This window comes from Cheilinus undulatus, linkage group 24, assembly GCF_018320785.1.
Source record: "Cheilinus undulatus linkage group 24, ASM1832078v1, whole genome shotgun sequence".
NCBI classification, from domain to species: domain Eukaryota; kingdom Metazoa; phylum Chordata; class Actinopteri; order Labriformes; family Labridae; genus Cheilinus; species Cheilinus undulatus.
The window spans coordinates 8,300,886-8,319,232 of record NC_054888.1 but is presented as its reverse complement, the minus strand read 5'-3'; the positions used below and the strand labels follow the sequence as shown (position 1 = coordinate 8,319,232).

The following is an 18,347-nucleotide window of genomic DNA, read 5'->3' as shown; positions in this document are numbered from 1 at the left end:
AATGAATACTCATTTTGGTACCTTTAGTTAGAGCAGAATTTAGCTGCCTACCTACTGTAGGAAATATGTGCTTTACTTCCATACCCTTCATAAGGTTAAACGTAACTTAAATTCTCTGTGCCACAGAATGTTTTAGATATCTTTCCCTTTCGTCTCTCTAGGCCCTGTCAGTGCCCGGTCCCTAGGGAAGGAAGAGGTAAATCATAACACACAACATTACATGTCTGCAAACAGGACTGAATGTGTTTTATTCTATTCACAATAGGACTGAGAATTTTGACTCATGATTTGACCTCTGTATGATTGGCTATTTAGGGATCTAGGTCAACCATCGTTCTTATTTTAATGCCTTAGAGCAGAGGTGTCAGATTTTTTAAAATATGCTGAGTGATGGGGGTGGTTTTGGGGTGGCCAATCAGATTTCAGGGGGGCCCTTATCTGTCCTGTCTACCACAGCATCCCCCCAAGCATTTACAGGTGCATCTAAAAAATCAGAATATCATAAAAAAGTAAATTTTTCCCCTGTGATTTACTTTAGAAAGTTTGTTTCAATCTTGATGATTACAGCTGACAGCTCATGAAAATCTAAAATCCACTATCTCAGATTATTTGTGCGAGATGTGAGCTGCAATCATCAACTTAAAACAAAATATGTCTTGAAATATTTCACTTTGTTATGATGAATCTAGAATAATGGAAGTTTCACTTATTATATTAAAAAGCTTTTTTTATGATAGAATAAATGCCATAAATGGATATCTTTATCAAATTTTCCACTCTATTTTTAATTTGACAAATGCCTTATTTAATAGGTTGGTTTTAAAGAATATTTCTACACTGAATAAAAATGTTTCAAACACCTCACTGTTGATGCCTTTGATTTTTCACATTGTTTTGTCATATTTGACAAAATAATATTAAACCTCCTACCAGAGGTTGTTAACTGATCATGAAACAGACCAAAAAATGCCTTTTATAAGCTGCAAAACCAAACGAGATAATCAGCAGAAAGATTAATTTTGCAGATGATCTAGTGCAGGGGTGTCAAACTCAATCACAGCAGGGGCTGGATTCTGGATTTAGGTCTAACCTGAGAGCATAACAGGGTCAAAATTTAACCACAAACTTTCAACCTAACTATCAACTTTAAAGAACAAATACATGAGGAGAAAATTAAAATAATAATTTGGAAAGTTCAAAATATGAAATAAAATGTGAAAACATGACTTTAAAAGACAAAATATACTTAAAATTTTAAATTGTGAGTCTAATAGGTCAAAATGTGGGATTAAAAAGCCAAAATTAAGAGTTGAAAATGTCTAAATATGAGCTAGAATTAAAAATTATGACTCAAAAAGTTACAAATTTGACTTAAATTTAGAACTGGGAGTCTAAAAGGTCAAAATATGATATAAAATTTGAAATTATTCATTTAAAAAGTTAAAAAAAAAAAAAACATGAGTTTAAAAGTCAAAGTTAGGAGTTGAAAATGTCAAAATATGACTTAAAATTTAAAATTGGGACTCAAAGAGACAAAAATGTGAGATATGAAGTCCAAATTATGGGTTGAAAAGGTCAAAGCATGAAATGAAAAGTCAGAATTATAAGTTTGAGTTGTAATCTTGAGATGCAAAGTCCAAAATATGAAATAAAAACATAAATTAATTTCTTTCCCCTCATTCTTGACTTCTTATAAAATCTTTCTTACTCTTTATTTTTTCAGATTTTTATAGTTTAACAAGGATATTTTAAATAATCAAGTTGAAGTTTATATTATTATATTGGAGGAAATCTGCAGACCTCATACTGGTGGGCCAGTAATAATACAAATATGATATGATCTTGCAGGCCGGATATAATCGTTCCAGGGGCCTTGAGTTTGATACCCCTGATCTAGTGGTTAGGTAGTGTCCCATGCATGTGGGTAGCCTGGATCATGTCTGGCCCTGTGGCTCCTTTCCTTCATCTCTCATCCCTGAATCTGGCTCTGTCCACTGTTTTCTCTAAATAAGGGCATAAAAGAACAAAATGTGTATTCTGAATAAAAGATCCTCCATTTCTGAAGTTATCCACTTCAGTTTTCATACTTCTGCAGGGTGATGGCCGAAGCTGTAGGTGTTATGATTTAAGGTCGTCCATCCATCCGGGTCATTCCTCTGAATGTGACATGTCAAGTACTCTTTAAGGGATTTTCTTCAAAAGCCCACACTGACTAAAGGATGAACTAATTAGATTCCAGTGGTCAAAATCACAGGACATCATGTTCATCCCCTGCTTTCAATACTCCTACCTATTACACTACCACAGAAACCACAAAAGCCTAAGATTAAGCCCTTTCTTTTGCATTTCCACCATTCCTCACAGTAGCTTTAATTGTAATGACTTGGTTTATTTGAAGATTAGACTTGGTTTGTTTGAAGATTATTAACAGTGTTTGTGGTAAAATAATAATCCGTCCTTATTTAGTCAAAGTTCTGATCAGAGTAGGTGCAGTAGAGTCAAAAAGTGGAATCTCACATGTTTCATTAATTTTTGGGTCATGACTGTAATTGATTTTTTTTTGCAAGGAAACATTGTCTTCAAACTTTTTGGTCCATTTTCAGGGAAGCGGGTCAAGCAAGAATAACTTTTTCAGTATTACTTCTCATGACAGCCAAAGAAAGAGAATTTTGTAAATGCCACTGTGTCCCTATACTAGATCAATCTGGCATTTGTTTAAAGCTCTTTAGAATATTTTCTAAGTTATAAAAAAGACCCAGATAAATCGAGGGTATAGCATTAGTTCAGGAAAGCCATGAAGTAAAGTTTTGCCGTGTCCTCTTGAGACCTGAGCTTTTGTTTAAAATGCATTTTAGTTTACCCCACCTTTTTGGGATTAGTAGGACCTGATATGTTAAGATATTGGCCTTGTCTTTGAACAGGGACTTCTTGAAAATGTTTCTTTCCAAAATGCACACAAATTCCCTAAAATTAATTTTAAAAAATCTCAAACATTGTTTAAATAATCCCTTAAAAAGTACCCAAAATTTCTTCAAATAGTCAGTGAAACTTTATCATAAGCCAACACATTCCAATACAAAAAATACTGAAAAATTCCAAATTTCAGTTCCCCAATTGTTTTTATTTATTATTATTATTATTATTATTATTATTATTATTATTATTATTATTATTATCATTATTATTTAAGATTTGTTTTTGGGCTTTTTATGTCTTTCCTGACAGAGGAGGACAGTGGACAAAATCAGAATCAGGGATGAGAGAGCTGTGGAGAGACATGCAGGACAGGCCAGATCTGAACCTGGGCCGACTGAGTACAAGGGGGTGTGCCTTAAACCACTAGGCCACCTGCGCCCCATCAATTCCCCAAATTTCAAAGCAAATCCCTCTCAATATGTATGAGCAAATTCCCCAACATTTACAAATAGATTTTCAAAAAAAATCCATAAAAAAATGACAAAAGCATCAAAATTCCCTGAAATTTCCATGAATTTTTAAAAATGCAAAGCAAGTTTCCCTTAAAAACTTACAGGGAAACCCTCCAAAATATGCAGAATATTCCTTACAAGTCCATGAAGATATTCAAAAATTCTAAACCAAATTTCCCTGAGAAAAATTACAAATACATTTCCCAAATTTTATGAAAATGCTTGAAAATTTCAACATTTTCCCAATTCCCATGAAAAACAAAACAAACAAACAAAAAAGCAAATTTCACCAAAATTTCATGAAGCAAATTACTTAAACTTTAGTGGACATTCTGGACAATTATCAAAAAAGTTCTGACTTCAGAAATGAATACTACATTGTAGGAAAGCCAAAATGTAATGTTCTCATATAAACATGCACAGTCTCAGATGGATGCAATTAAGATCAGCTGATCTCAGGTAAGCCCTCATCAGCTGACGGCCAGCTGATTCACTCTAAGCAAGCTATTGGCTAATCGCATTTGTGCTGACATGTTTACACTGCTGTGGCGTGGTTACGCTTTGCTGTTCCCTCTGCAAGCTGCTTTTGCAATCGTCCTCCACCCCAGCTCCTCCTTTATCATGCATCTGCCTTAATCAGGGTTTTTCTGTTGTCATTGATGCCTGATCTGCTCTGCTGCTTCTCTCCCTGCCTCAGGCTTTCCTTGTAGGCACAGGGAAAGCAGGAACATGTGCTGTTCCTGCTTGATGCTTTATAAATTTAATAGAAAGACGTCAAATCTTTTACTATTACTTTGTTTTTAGTGTACCAATTTAAAACAAGTTGTAGTGAGACGTGAAGGATGATATGTTTCTCCATCATTCAGCTACAATCAAAGCAAACTAACTGGTGCTTTTAGGGCGTCTAAGTCTGTTTGTCGCGTGAAAGTTTGGCGCCGGCAAGGAGAGGGCATGTTGCTTTTCTTTGCCATGCCCTAGGCTGTTCATTATCAACAGAGGGCAGGTAATCATTGAAGTGATCCACTTTTAACGGGGCTGATTGCGGCCAATTTGGGGAATGAACACTCGGCGCCTCTCTTCTTTACTTTCTGGCCTGGTTCTTCTTTAGCCCAGTTTGTGGCCCACTTCTGATTCTAGAAGCACAATCGATTTTGGGGCAATTGTTATTCAACTCTCTGGTCTCCTGTCCAGAAAACCAGAACATATTTAGAACTAAATTAATCTCATTTGAGTTCTATTACAGCAGTGAGACATTGATTTCTTCCTCACGGATTATAAATGTCGGGTTAAATGAAGGAGAATGACTCGTTTTAAGGTTTGAATGTGCCCTACATTACGACCTTATGGCCTAGATATCAGTCAGTACTATTCATGACGGTTTCCCAGAGACTTTAAATTTAATAACGTGATGTCAGATAGATGGAAAAGCCTGGAGCTACTCTGCTGACAGGGAGCATCAGACTCAAGCTTCTAACCCTGTAATCTGATAACATATGTCTGCTGGATAACACCTTCTGGTGTTGAAAATGTTCCCAGGATAACTTGAGCCCATAGTGGTGGTCCTTTCTTTTGCTAAACTGAATTATGTACACAAATGTAAATAAAGAAGCTAATCTCTGCAGATCAAGAGCTCCTAGAGTCCAAAGAAGAAAAACCCAGTGGATGGGCCTTTCCCAGTTATGTTTTATTGATTAAATCAATGCATGTGTGCTGGATCGGTAACATGGGTGCTAGCATCCTGGCTAATAGTTGCCTCATTTTGGAGCTGAAAAGAATGTAAAGCTGATGTTCCAATTATACATCCATGCCATTTTAACTCCTTTTCATCACTGTTGCTGCCCATTTTGACACATTTGTTTCCATATAAAACTTTTTTTACTTTTAGCCATTTTTTACCACTTTTAGACCTTTTCACTACTTTAGTCACTACTTTACACATTTTTTGCCACAAATGTTTGCCATTTGAGCAAATTTTTGCCATTTTCGACCCATTTTTGCCATTTTCAACCCATTTTTGCCACTTTTTAACCAATTTTTACTGCCAGTTTTTGCTACTTCAAATACGTTTTCCACATTTAAGCCATTTTTACCAGTGTTTACCCACTTTTCACCGTAATTTCTGCCTTTTTTTGCCACTTTAGGCAAATTTTTGCCACTTACAATACATTTTTGCCACTTTCAACCTGATTTTTGCCACTTTTTAACTGCTTTTCACCATATTTACTTCCAATTTTTACCACTTTTTCACCAATTTTCACAATTTTTACAGCTTTTTTTTACGCTTTGCCAATTTCAACCCAATTTTTGACACTTTTTAACTGCATTTCACCATTTTCACCCCTATTTTGCTACATTTTTCTTCTATATACCCATAGTTGCTCTTTAATCCATATTTGGCCCCTTTTACCCCATTTTTAACCAATTTTTACCACTTTTAACCACTTTTCACCACTTCACTGACATTTTTTTCACTTTTTGTCTTATTTCTTCCACTTGCAATGCATTTTTGACGTATTCAACCAATTTACCATTTTTTAACCACTTTTCACCACATTAAGTGCTATTTTTGGACACTTTTAACCCATTTTTGCTGCTTTTTAACCACTTTTTATTTTTACCCCATTTTTTGCCACTTTTTTCCTCTCTAAACCCATTTGCTGTTTTATCCCTTTTTTGGGCCTTCAACCTATTTTTGAAACTTTTAACCAAATTCTGCCATTATTTAACAACCTTTCACCACTAATTTTAACCCATTCTTCCCACTTTTAACCCATTTTTGCCTTTCTTTTGCAATTATTTGATTATGTTTTTCCATTGAAGCTATCTCCATTTCATCTACTTTACTCTCTGGTATCCTGACATTAGTGTACACCTTGGGTTATCTTTGAAGTCTGCCATTACTTTCCAAATGGTTTAGTTCAGCATGCCCATTCTACTTTTTTTGCCATCATTAACCAGTCTGGAGTTTTGTTTTTGCCGTCTGCCTCAGCTAAAAAATGTATATCCATTTATTCTAACTTTTTCTCTGTGTGTTTTGAGGTTAAATGTGTACATCCGCTGAATGAATGGAGCAATGTGGTTATAAATAGGTGGACCTATTTTTTGCTGCGTATTGGCACCGCCTCCAACCTGTGCGTAAAGACGCATTAAGTGGCAGCGCTGATAATCCAGACAGGAGTTGGCTTTGGTAACAGCACAGCCTGACAGTGATAGTAAAGAGGGAGACTCTTCAGATCAGCACAACTTGTTTGTTTTTTCTCCTAAGTGTTCTCCCTTTAGATTCCTACTCACGCGCCCTGACGTTTTCTGCGACTTCTCACGAGCTTGTGTTGACATGGTCGATACCCTCCGGAGGCTATTAACGGGATTTCTGTCGCCGCTGCATCACCTGAGGACCGGCGGACAGTGAGCCCGAGGGCGTCTGGAGGCTGGATGGACAACATGTCTCCTCAACAGGACAGCCTTGGTGGACTGCAAGAAAACAGACGGGTATGACTCAGCGTAGCCAGTCTCTGCTACTGTTAACAGAACAAGAAAGAGGAGTTTACGTCTCATTTACGTGATTAATTAGCGTGAACACGAGACCGTTTCTCTCCGCTACACGCGGGTTGAAAAGTGAGTTTTCTCTCGCGCTCGTTTTAAAGTAAATTGACAGAAACCGTTGTAATTTCTTCAGAGGTAGCGAACATAAATTACTATGTTGTTTGGCAAAAGGTATGACCACCAAAGCTTAATATAGACACTTTTCTACAACATACACAGGTACGGAAGCCCAAAGAGGACATCCATCCATCCATTTTATTTAATCAGTTTTCCTGTGACAGTGCTTTTCAGATAACACGGCTAGTTTTATTTTGATAACTGAAGAGTTCGCAATACTTTATACATTATTCTCCCTAATTACATTGATTTCTTGAAGTGTAGTATTAAGGGGAAAAGATGCAAATTAATTTTAATCAGCCAACTTAGCATATCAGGCTGGGAGTACAACTACTGTATTGTTGCTAATAGAAGTTTAAACTCTCAGTGGTGCTAAAAGATAATGGCAATCACCACACAAGTTAACACTTTAAACCTTTAATACCGCTGGAAGAGCCCCTCCAAAAAAAAAAAAAAAACTCTGTCTAATATACTTTTGCACATTTAATCTGGATTTTACGGTAATTTCCAGCAAGCTCAAGAAAATAACTGAAATGTAATCAATATCACGGGGAAATGAGCACCAGTTAGTCCAAGATAATAACATAATCAGTCAAGATCTCAAAAAAAACCTCAAATTTACGACCAAAATAGTCATCCATGAGACAAAAACAAAATTTACTGATGCATGTCTGTTTGGGGCGAGTATCATTATTACAGGAATAATTAAGTTAAATTATTTGACTTTGTTACTGTTTTTTTGTTGTCATGCAGCCTTTTTCCCCCATGTTAACTAAACGACTTGAAATTACTTATTTATAAGCAGCGTGTGGAAATTAATGGTAAAGAAATTTTAATGCATATATGAGTATTAATATTAGAATTGACACCCTATCAGGACATGAATCCATACATTTTATTTTACTCTTTTCTCTGTGACAAGAAGTGGATTTGAGTCATTTTATAGAGATCTAACTCACTCATTATCACAGGAAAACGGACAAAATTAAACATATGGATGCATGTCCTCATAGGACTTCCATACATTGATACAAGTCTTTTTAGATATGGAAGATATATATATAATTTTTAAGCCTCACTCATTGTTGATAATGTAATAAATTGTGCTGTACTTCTCTAAAAAAATTAACTTAATTAGACAATTCACAGATTGGATATTGTGCTCACATTATAATCTTAATAACAACTAAAGAAAATCATTTCTCACCAAATTCAACACTTGTGAGCAACGCCTAACCTCGTCTGTAAGGAGAGGGTTAACTTCCTGAGACTCGAGTTTTTGTTTGGAATGCATTAGTTTTTGCCACATGTTTAGGATCAATAGGACCTGATAACTTAAAACATTCATCCATGTCTTCGTATTAAGACAATTGGAATAAGAATTAGTTCTGACCAAAAAACATGTCTGTAAATCTCCTGTAGGTCCTGTTTCTGCAGAAAATACATCACTGGATCAGTTTTAGAGCATCTGTTTTGGCTGAGTCTTGGCCAGTTATCATAGGATATCAGTCAGTGAGAAATAGTGTCACTAATAAGAGGTATGGCGGAGTCATTTTGCTGATGGACCACAAGGACCTATTAGGGCCAAGAATAAACATTTCCACTAGAAGATCTTAATTTCTTGGAAACTTCAAAACTTCAAATAAATTACCCAAAATTTAGGAGAAAATTCTTAACACATACTTAAAGTATCCCACAAAAGCACCCCAATTCTTACAGAATACCTGTACATTTTAGGAAAACTGTATATAAAGCCTAAATATTTCAATAAAAACATTCCATGTAAATTCCTGAAAATATTTCAGGGAAATTCCACAAATCCCTAAAGCAAATTCCCCCAAAAATTTCTTATCAAACTCCCCCAAAAATAACTTCCCAAATTTCCATTAAAATGACAGAAAATCCCCCCAAACATTCAAATTAAATTACTTGAAATTTCCATGAAAATACTTGAAAATTTCAAGGGAAACCCCTCTCTAAAATTCTAATCACTCCCAAAATATGACCAAAGATTTCCCAAAGTTGCACAAAAAACTAAATATTTCAATGCAGATTCCACCCAAAATTCTAATCAAATTCTCAAAACTGCAAATAAATTTCCCAGATAAAAAATTTCCTAACACATTCCCCCAAATATCCAAACTATTTTCTTGATATGTCCATGAAAAATTATAAAAATTTCAAACAACATTCCCTTTCAAAATCCAAATGAATTTCTCAAAAATTAACAAATCAATTTCCAAAATTTACATGAAAATACCTAAAAAAAATCCATGCAAATTCCCCCTCAAAATTCAAATCAAATTGAAAAAAAGGAATACAGATACATCTCCTAAATTCCCATGAAGAAACATGAAAGTTTCCAAACAAATTTCCAAGAACATCCAAACAAATCACACAAATTGCCATGGAAATTACCAAAAATTTCAAAGCATATTTCCCCAAAAGCTTCCAGTGAAACTTTAAGGATTTCATGACCATCAACTCGGAATTTCCATGTAAATCATAATAATAATAAAAACAAATTTCCCATAATATCAAGTCAATGCTCTTAAATGCCTGTGAAAATTCTTGAAAATTTCAAATGACAACCCTTTCCAAAATTCAACTCAACTGACCAAAAATTAACACATTATTTTCCCAAATTTACATGAGAGTACCTAAAAATTTCAACACAAATTCTCTCACAAAATTTTAATTAAAAAAAATACAAATACAGTCCAAATTTTCAGTGAAAAAAATGCTTGAGGATTTCCAATTAAATTTCCCAAATTTCCATGAAAATGCCAAAGAAAAGTTTCAAAACAAATTTCCTTCAAAATGTTCAATGACTCTCCAGAAATTGCAAACATATCTTCTAAATTTCCATGAAAATACTGTTCCTTAATATATTCCTTAAAGTTTCATAACAAATTCTACCAACATCTCAAGCAAGTCACTTAAACTTCAGTGGACAGTTCTTATAGCAGAAATATTGCTATGTTGTAGGAAAAGCCAAAACTTAATGTCCTCACATGTACATGCGGATAAGCTCAAATGAGCCCAGCTGGAAGAAATCCTGCTAGAAACATAGAAACAGCTGTCGTGTAATGGAAATTGATGTATTTAATGATTGTTATAGTCTAAAAAAGGCAAGTTGCTGCTGCATCTGTTTTTCATTAATGATTGAAAACAAAGTGGCTTTATTTAAAACAGAACTACTACTTGTTACTTTCACGCCATTGCTGTGGTTGCATTTAATTTCACCTGTAATGAACCAAAATTTGACAGATTTGATACATTCTGAAACACTGAATTTTCTCTGACGCTGTGTTGTGTTAGTCAACATTCTCAGAAGTTGTTCCCTAGTTTGTGGTTTCCCAGCATAATAGCCATATCTCCATGCTGAGTGAAAGGTAAGATTGCCATGTTTGGCCTGAGTATAAGGAATGTGTAACCACTGTGTGACCCTGCTAAATCAGTGATGTTACATTGTGAAATGTCAAAAATGTGTGGACATAGTTCAGGGCCGGTTGATTTCTCCTCTCCTTGGAGCTGTCGATTCAGTCTTTAGATTTGCAACAAAATGAAGGATTCAGTTAAAATGTGACAGTTAAAAACTAAAAAGCTGATAAATATAGAAAATAAGATGGCAGATTAACAAGTTAGCTTTTTTCTTTGATGGAAATACTTTGTTAGATTTGACACGCTTTAACCCTAACCTGTGATGATAGTTACTGGAACATTAAACCAGTCAAACATCAGCATGCTGACAATGGCATGATCGTGAATCTCTGCATATGGGTGCTCTACCAACTGAGCCAAACTTGCGCCTCCCAAATAACTGATATTTATAAGGCACCTTTTTGACAAACTAACCTGTTTTCATTGTCTAACAGGAGATAGAATGGTACCAAATCATGATATTGTGTTCTAGTGTTGGCACCCTGCTAACCCTGGTGTCTTTGCTTTCTACAGCTGAGAGGCAGAGTAGCTACAGCAGCAATGTATTTTGACAGATTTACCCACAGTGGAGAAATTTCATGGATTTTGAATGTCTGACAAAAACTAAATTACATTTTACATGAAAACAAAACTTACTTTTAGTCAGTTTTAGTCATCACAGATCTATTTTTGGCTAGTCCTAGTCTAGTCTTAGTCTAGTCTTTGTCATGGAAAAAAGGCTGTTGACGAATATATTAAGTCGTAGTTGTAGTTGACAAAATTAACACTAATTCTAACAGCAACATGTTTAACATCTGCTGTATTGTCTTTTTTAATATGAGCACAGAGAAGTGCTTTAAAGAGAGCTTACTTTAATCAGGCTCCCAGACATGCCAAATACGTTTCCCTGTGGGTGTGTTTCAACAAAGTCCCGTTGTTTTCCAGCTCTGTCACTTTTTCTCTCAGTTATGAAGAAAAAACAGTCACGAGCCCAGTGTAGTTTGAATCTTTTATAGCAGTGGTTCCCAACTTTTTTCCCATTGAGCACCCCCTTCACATATCTGAGAAGAGCTGTGGACCCCCTTGACCCACACGAAAGAACAAAGGGACTTAGGCCCCGTCTACACGGAGACAAATTCAGGAGTATACGCAAAAGTTTTTTGTCATATCGGCATTTCATCCACATGGAAACAGCGGAGACCAATCAGAAGGGCACTAGAGGAAAGTTTCTATCAGTTTTCTGTGATCTTCTTCTCTCTTTTGGTGCAATTCTATGGCAGCAGTACAGCACCACGTACGTGGCATATATACTGCAGCGTTTCCAGTCATTTTCAGTGGTTGTGTGCTTACGCGGACATTTCCTGAATTGATCCCATGTTTACTGAAAACTTTTTCAGAATGAAACGGAAATATAATGTTTTCATCTCCGTGTGGACAAGGCCTTATTGCTGTCAAAAATACACCTCAATTTGAATTTTTTTCATCATTAACAGTTAAACAAAATAGCCAGAAACGCAAGTGTTACTACCAAAAGACATTTGCATTAACCATTTATAGTGTATGGGTTATACAGAGTAAGTGATATGTGGCATGGCATGTAATGACATGTAATGGTGGACACGGATTGGAAGGGTGGCAAACTGAAATAAAAGGCACAACAATTTTGGATTTTATAGAAAACCTGCGCATATTTATTATATTTTTTATGTCGCCAGTTTCGAACCAGAGCACCCAGAATTCTTCTAGGAGGTATCTGGGACAATTAGAGCAACAATGTAGCGTGTAAATCAAGACAGACACACAGACATGGACCCAATTAAAGTAGTAAGATAAACAAAAAGTTCCTCTTATGAGGAACTATGCTTAAAGATTTTGGTACCCACTTGTGTACAAAGTGGTACCCCTTACTTTTTCTCTGATTTCTGTCCATGTTTAAGTTGTATTTTCTGAAAAAAATGTTTACAAAGTCAAAATTTATCAGTAAAAGTGAATATTTGTTGCTGTTAATTATTTGGTCTGGCACCTACCCTGGGACAGTGGTTACAGTCATTTAATATTATTACATACAGACACAGTTGATCTCTATGCTGATGATATTGTTTGCTTTTGTAGGTCATAAAGAGGCACCAGCGTTGATTTTAGACTGTTTCATAACGAGCTCCTCGCTGGAGCTTTAAATTGAGATATACTGTATCTAGATCTAGCATGTCTTCACTCACTGGCTTATCCTGGAGTCACAGTGGTCATACTGTTACCTGCTGACTGCCATTAATTATAAAGTGTCAGTGTAGCTGACTGCAGTCAGATAGATGGTGAAATACAAATAGCCTTACATCAGACCATTCAACCAGCCTGGCCAATAATAAGCACACGGACATAAGGACTGTTAGGTGACTTAGTTTTAATCAGACGTACAGTGACTCAGCTTTAGTTATTTAATGTTTGTTCATCACCTTGATTCACTCTCATAAATCCCTCTACATTTAGACTGAATAAAACTTTAATGATCCTCATGGGGAAGTTAGGATAATAGGATCTTAATATGGCTGTGAAGGGCACATGGCAATGGGAACAGCAGCCTATTTTAATATTACAGTGACATTGTCTTGTTTTATATTATTTAGTCATACTTAAAAGACAACTTAGAATCAGAATAATGTGTTAGAGATGTATTCAAACCTTCAACATGATTGATTCTGAAATATTCCTGTAAAAGCTGAATTACCAGATAGTTACATTGAAGTGTGAGAGAGGTCAGGAGGGTCACGGCAGAGTACAGAAGGTACTACGGAATAAATTGTTGTCACCTGGCAAATGTCCAAGCTCTGACGTTCCCATGTGTTTAAATTATCCTGCTTCATTCTACTGCTCCTGTCGTTTTGGAGGCCAGTCGGCTCAGTGTGATGAATGTGATGAACATTGGATGGTTATGTGACAAATTAGAGTGTAAATATTACGTAACATGAAGTCAGTTTCTCTCACCTCTCTTTATTTGGAAGTTTAGTTCTGTGGTGAGTAGTGGCCAAATGTGATGAAAATTACGATATTTTCTACATTTTTCTGGTATTGTTAAAGAGATGATAGCATACAGAACAGCATATGTGTAAATAGCAATGCTTATTTTTATGTAAATTTCAAAAAACTACTGGAAAATGGTGGCTTTAGTAACTACCAGGAAAAAGTTACTTTGATCAATGTGAGATTCTGAAGTGAGAAATGAAGCACTAGAGTTATTCCATGAATTAATTTACATGGATAAAGCATGTTTAGATTAAATTTTATTACGCTTATATACATAAATGTTGTACCAAGGTTGTCAAAATATTTTATTTTTTTACACCAGGGGTGTCCAAACTATGGCCAGGGGGCCAAATGCAGCCCATGGTCCAATTTTGATTGGCCTGCAGCAAATTCAAAAAATAAATTGAAATATGGCCCACATTTCCACATTTGAATATTGGCAGTCAAAATAATAATGTTTTGTTTTCTAACTCCCTGATGAGTTTCGGCAGCAAATAACAGTACCAAAAATTCTCCAGGGGCTGAGGCAGTGGCAGCCACTGAATCAAGTTCAGGTAGGCCACGGGGTCAAGCTCTGCCCCAGTCAGCTGGTCTCATCAAGTCGTCATCAGCTGACGGCAAGCTGATTTGCTGGAAGCACGCTATTGGCCAGTCTCTCTCATGTCGCCTTATTTAAACGTCTTTTGCCTGGCCACACTCTGTTGCCCTCCTCCACCCCAGCTCCTCCTTTATGCTGCTTCTGACTTAATCAATGTCATATACCTCATCTCGTGGATATTAAAGTGGCCCCAAAATCCTTATGTATTTCTGTATGAGGCCCTTAGTAGAAAAAGTTTGGACACCCCTGTTTTACCCTTTTTAATATGGAATGTTTGAAAAGATATAACTTTTTGTTTGTTTGTTTTTTGTTTGTTTGTTTGTTTTGTAGTGATTGGTTCTACCAAAAGTACAAAAGCTTTCAAAAAGCCATCTCTTTCATCAGGCAGGTGTGCTTGAAAGAGTTTATTTGCAAGTTTTGATATTCAAAACAAAAAATGACCAAATATCAGGTGCCTAGGGCTTCTACCTTCTATGGCAGTGGTTCTTAACTGTGGGGTCAGGACCCCCTTGTGGGACGCTAAGATGGGGTCTCCAGATTCCCTTAAAAACTAAGAATATTTTTAGAATTCCACTGTTGCCACTTTACACCAATTTTGCCAAATTCTAACCAGTTTTCAAATTTTTTCCCACTACTTAAAGACATTTTTGCCATTTAACCCTTATTTTTACAAGTACAACATATTAGCACTTTGTCTGTGTACACATGACTTGCACTGTACATGTGTGTGTGTGTGTGTGTGTGTGTGTATTTGTACATTGAGTATACACCTGTATGAAATGTGCTATACAAATAAAGTTGAATTGAATTGAATTTTAACCACTTTATGGTCCCCCAGTTGGCTGGGCCCCAAAAAGATTTCCCCTCTATACCCCCTTATAGACGGCCTTGTCTCCGCATGACTATTCTTGAATGTTCATGGCCTTGATCAACCACCTTCAGGTACAGTGGGGGTCCCCGGTCTCTGGCATCTTTATTTTGGGGCTGAAAAGGTTGAGAAGCCCTGCTCTGTGGTTTATGTTGAATATTGAAGTTATAAGTCAGTATATTAATTTGGATTTTTTCTGTTTGTCTATTTTAGCGGTTGAAGTCTATGACATATCGACGCCAGTCTGCCCCGTCTCTCGTCATCACCAAGGCTCTCAACAGGTCCAAGACTCTCTCCAGGTACCATAAAATACAACTAAGTACTCAAGGCTAGATTTACTCATTGCATGACTCAGCACAAATGTGTGCACTGATCTTACCTAAACTGTTGTGACTTTGACTGAACTGTAACAAAGTGATCTGGTCTTTAAGGGAAATATTTTAACTTTAACTCTGTGATCGAGACCTACTGAGTTATAAAGACGTGATCTTGACTAAATAACAGAAGTTATCATTAGGAGGCTAAAACAGGTTTGGTATTGTGATTATGTTAATTCAAACGTGCAGTATGTTGAATTTCAGCTTTGAAATGTCTACATTTAGTGAATGTGTCTTCTCCTGTGATATACAGTGTATTCAGACCCCCTTTATTTCTTTCAATTTTGTTGTATCACCAAGTCTTCAGCTCAGGTTCCTCCTGTTTCTCTTGATCTTTTCTGAGATGTTTCTACACCTTGATTTGAGTCCACCTGTGCTAAATTAATTGGACATGATTTGTGAAGGTACACACCTCTCTATAGAAGGCCTCACGGCTGACTATGCATATCACAGCAAAAACCAAGCCATGAGGTCAAAGGAACTGCCTGTAGAGCTCAGAGACAGGATTGATGCAAGGCACAGATCTGGGGAATACTATAAAAATGTTCTTCTGCACAGAAACCTCCAGAATTCTCAGAGGGAAGAAGTTTGGCACAACCAGGACTCTTCCAAGAGCTGGTCGCCCAACTAAACTAAGCAACCGTAGAAAATGTCCCACCTTTTATAAACATGTAACGTGACCCAAACTTTCCTTCTACCTAAATAAATGGCCTGTCTGCACTGACGTTGTCAAAATTCAATCAATCAAACTTTATTTATATAGCACTTTTCATACAAGACAATGTAGCACAAAGTGCTTTACAAACAGACGGATAAATTAAAAGAAGTAAAGGAAGTATGACCCAAACCTACTCAGCCCAACCCTCTAACCCTCCCTGCAATCCATACACAGTTTTGGCAAAATGCTCAAAAATTAAAGACACGAGTGGAACAAGAAAATGTGTGTACCCAGTACATACCGAGGAAACGCCATCTTAAAGGTTTAAAATGAGTGAACACTGGAGGTCAGGTTAAAGTGCTAAAAATATTTTACATTTAAAATATGCATATATAATAATACATGTATTACATATATTATTCAAAAACATTAACAGAAACATAATGTATAAGGGCATACCTGAAGGATGAATCTGTTCATTTTTGTGCAAAGAAATCACAAATTTTTGGGAAAAATCCCCCAAATGTTTGGGATTATTAAGTCCTATATTTACAAGAAATCAAACTCAGAATTTCAGTTTAGAAAGTCTGAAATTTACAAGAAAATAACTTGAATTTCCAAGTTTAAAAAGTCTCACATTTTGACATTAAATATTTTTACAACAGTAAATTTACATCAGTGTAAATTAAAACAATCACAAGAAACCAAATTAAAAAGAGTGGTTTAATTTGTGACTTTATAGTCTCAAAAATTCTGTTTTGGTTCACGTACTGCACATTTACAACTTTTAAAGTCAAAAAGGTTATTTTTTCCCCTTGTAAATTAATGACTTTTTAAACTTGAGAATTTTAGTTTTTTCTTGAAAATGTACATGTTTTTTTAGAAATTTTGTAATATAATAAATAATAATAATAACAATTATTATTATTATTATTATTATTATAGTTTAATTTTTCATGTCATGGGGCTTTGCTTTTCTTAAGTATTAGTTGGGGGTCCCTATGGAAAAAAGGTTTGGAACCACTGATATATATTATAACTTACCTGATAAACCATTGGCATCATAAGATTACAAAATAAATCTGTAGTTGTTCGAGTCTTTATTCTCACTACCTCTGTCAAACTGGACAACTGACCCCATTTTGTGACCCAATCCCACACTTAATGTGTTTTTCAGTGTTAGGCCTAGGCCCCTTATCTCCAGTGAAGGCTTCAGCGTACCAAGATATTTTGGACAATGCTATGCTTCCAGTTTGGGGGATGTAATTATCTATTCCAACATGGCTGTGCCCCAGTGGGACTCTAAAGACATGGTTTGATGAGTTCAGTGTGGAAGAACTTGACTGAGCCCTGGCCTCAACCCCATGGAGCACCTTTGGGACAGTAGACATAGAAATAACAGTACAAAAACAGTCGGCCTTTACGCGGATTACGGTGGTTTACTCTTGTAGTTCATAACAAGGCAGTTAATGTTCTTTTAAGTTTATTTTATACTCAGATAAAACTCGCAGGAGCTTTAAATACACATAATGTGAGATACAGATACAACAGGATACAACAACAGTTTGTTTGGCTCTGTGGCAGAGGGGACAAATTAACTGCCACACATGCGTTGTGTAACCGTTTGATAAAATCTCAATGTGACCACTTTGACTGCAGGAAACAAAACAATCAGCTGAGGAATATCAAGCAATCTAAATGATGTGTGTTCATATTGAAAGCTCCAGGTTTTGTTATGTTCAGGGTTACCTTGGGTGACAGCGGCGTTACACAAGGTTAGGAGGTTCTTAGAAACAGTCATCCACCTCCTTGACATCGCAGTCACTGAGGTCAGGCAGCTCTAACAAAAACCCTCAAACCACGCTCTAACACACGGACGCACGCACGCACACATTCGCACGCCCCGAGCAAAACCCGGGCCAAGGTGTTGGATCCACTCGGATACATAATCCTCCTGTAACCAGGCTTTACGGAGGATCAGGCATCTACTAATAGCTCTGCTTTTGAACATATGGACGAGGGAGTGAAGAAGAAATAAACTCATTAAAAGGATCCCGCAGAGGTGGGACCCACCTGGACTGCTGACAGTGTTTATGTTGCTGCTTTAAGACGTAACTGATAGTCAGAGTAACCAGGCGGATGGTTGCCATGACTGACAAGGGACAAGAAACCCAAATAACAACAAAGCGTGACCAAATTGTGGATTCATAGTCAGATTTTAGCACTTTTTTCCTGTCTTTTCCTCCAGTTTTCATGGAAGCCAGTTTATGAAGAACTACAATTATTTTGTCTCAATTCCTTGACTGAAAATGCA

At 36.3% G+C, this 18,347-nt stretch overlaps 1 protein-coding gene across 1 annotated transcript in view; it reads left to right on the top strand.

The window, feature by feature from the left end:
* The first annotated feature begins 5,726 nt into the window (after window positions 1-5,726).
* The window catches only part of LOC121506079 (rho GTPase-activating protein 20-like), a 33,579-nt gene continuing 20,958 nt past the window's right edge, over window positions 5,727-18,347 (top strand). The window contains exons 1-2 of the mRNA XM_041781590.1: window positions 5,727-6,917; window positions 15,212-15,297. Coding sequence (XP_041637524.1) covers window positions 6,861-6,917; window positions 15,212-15,297 — 143 coding nt within the window. The 5' untranslated portion in view covers window positions 5,727-6,860. The remainder of the gene's footprint in view (window positions 6,918-15,211; window positions 15,298-18,347) is intronic.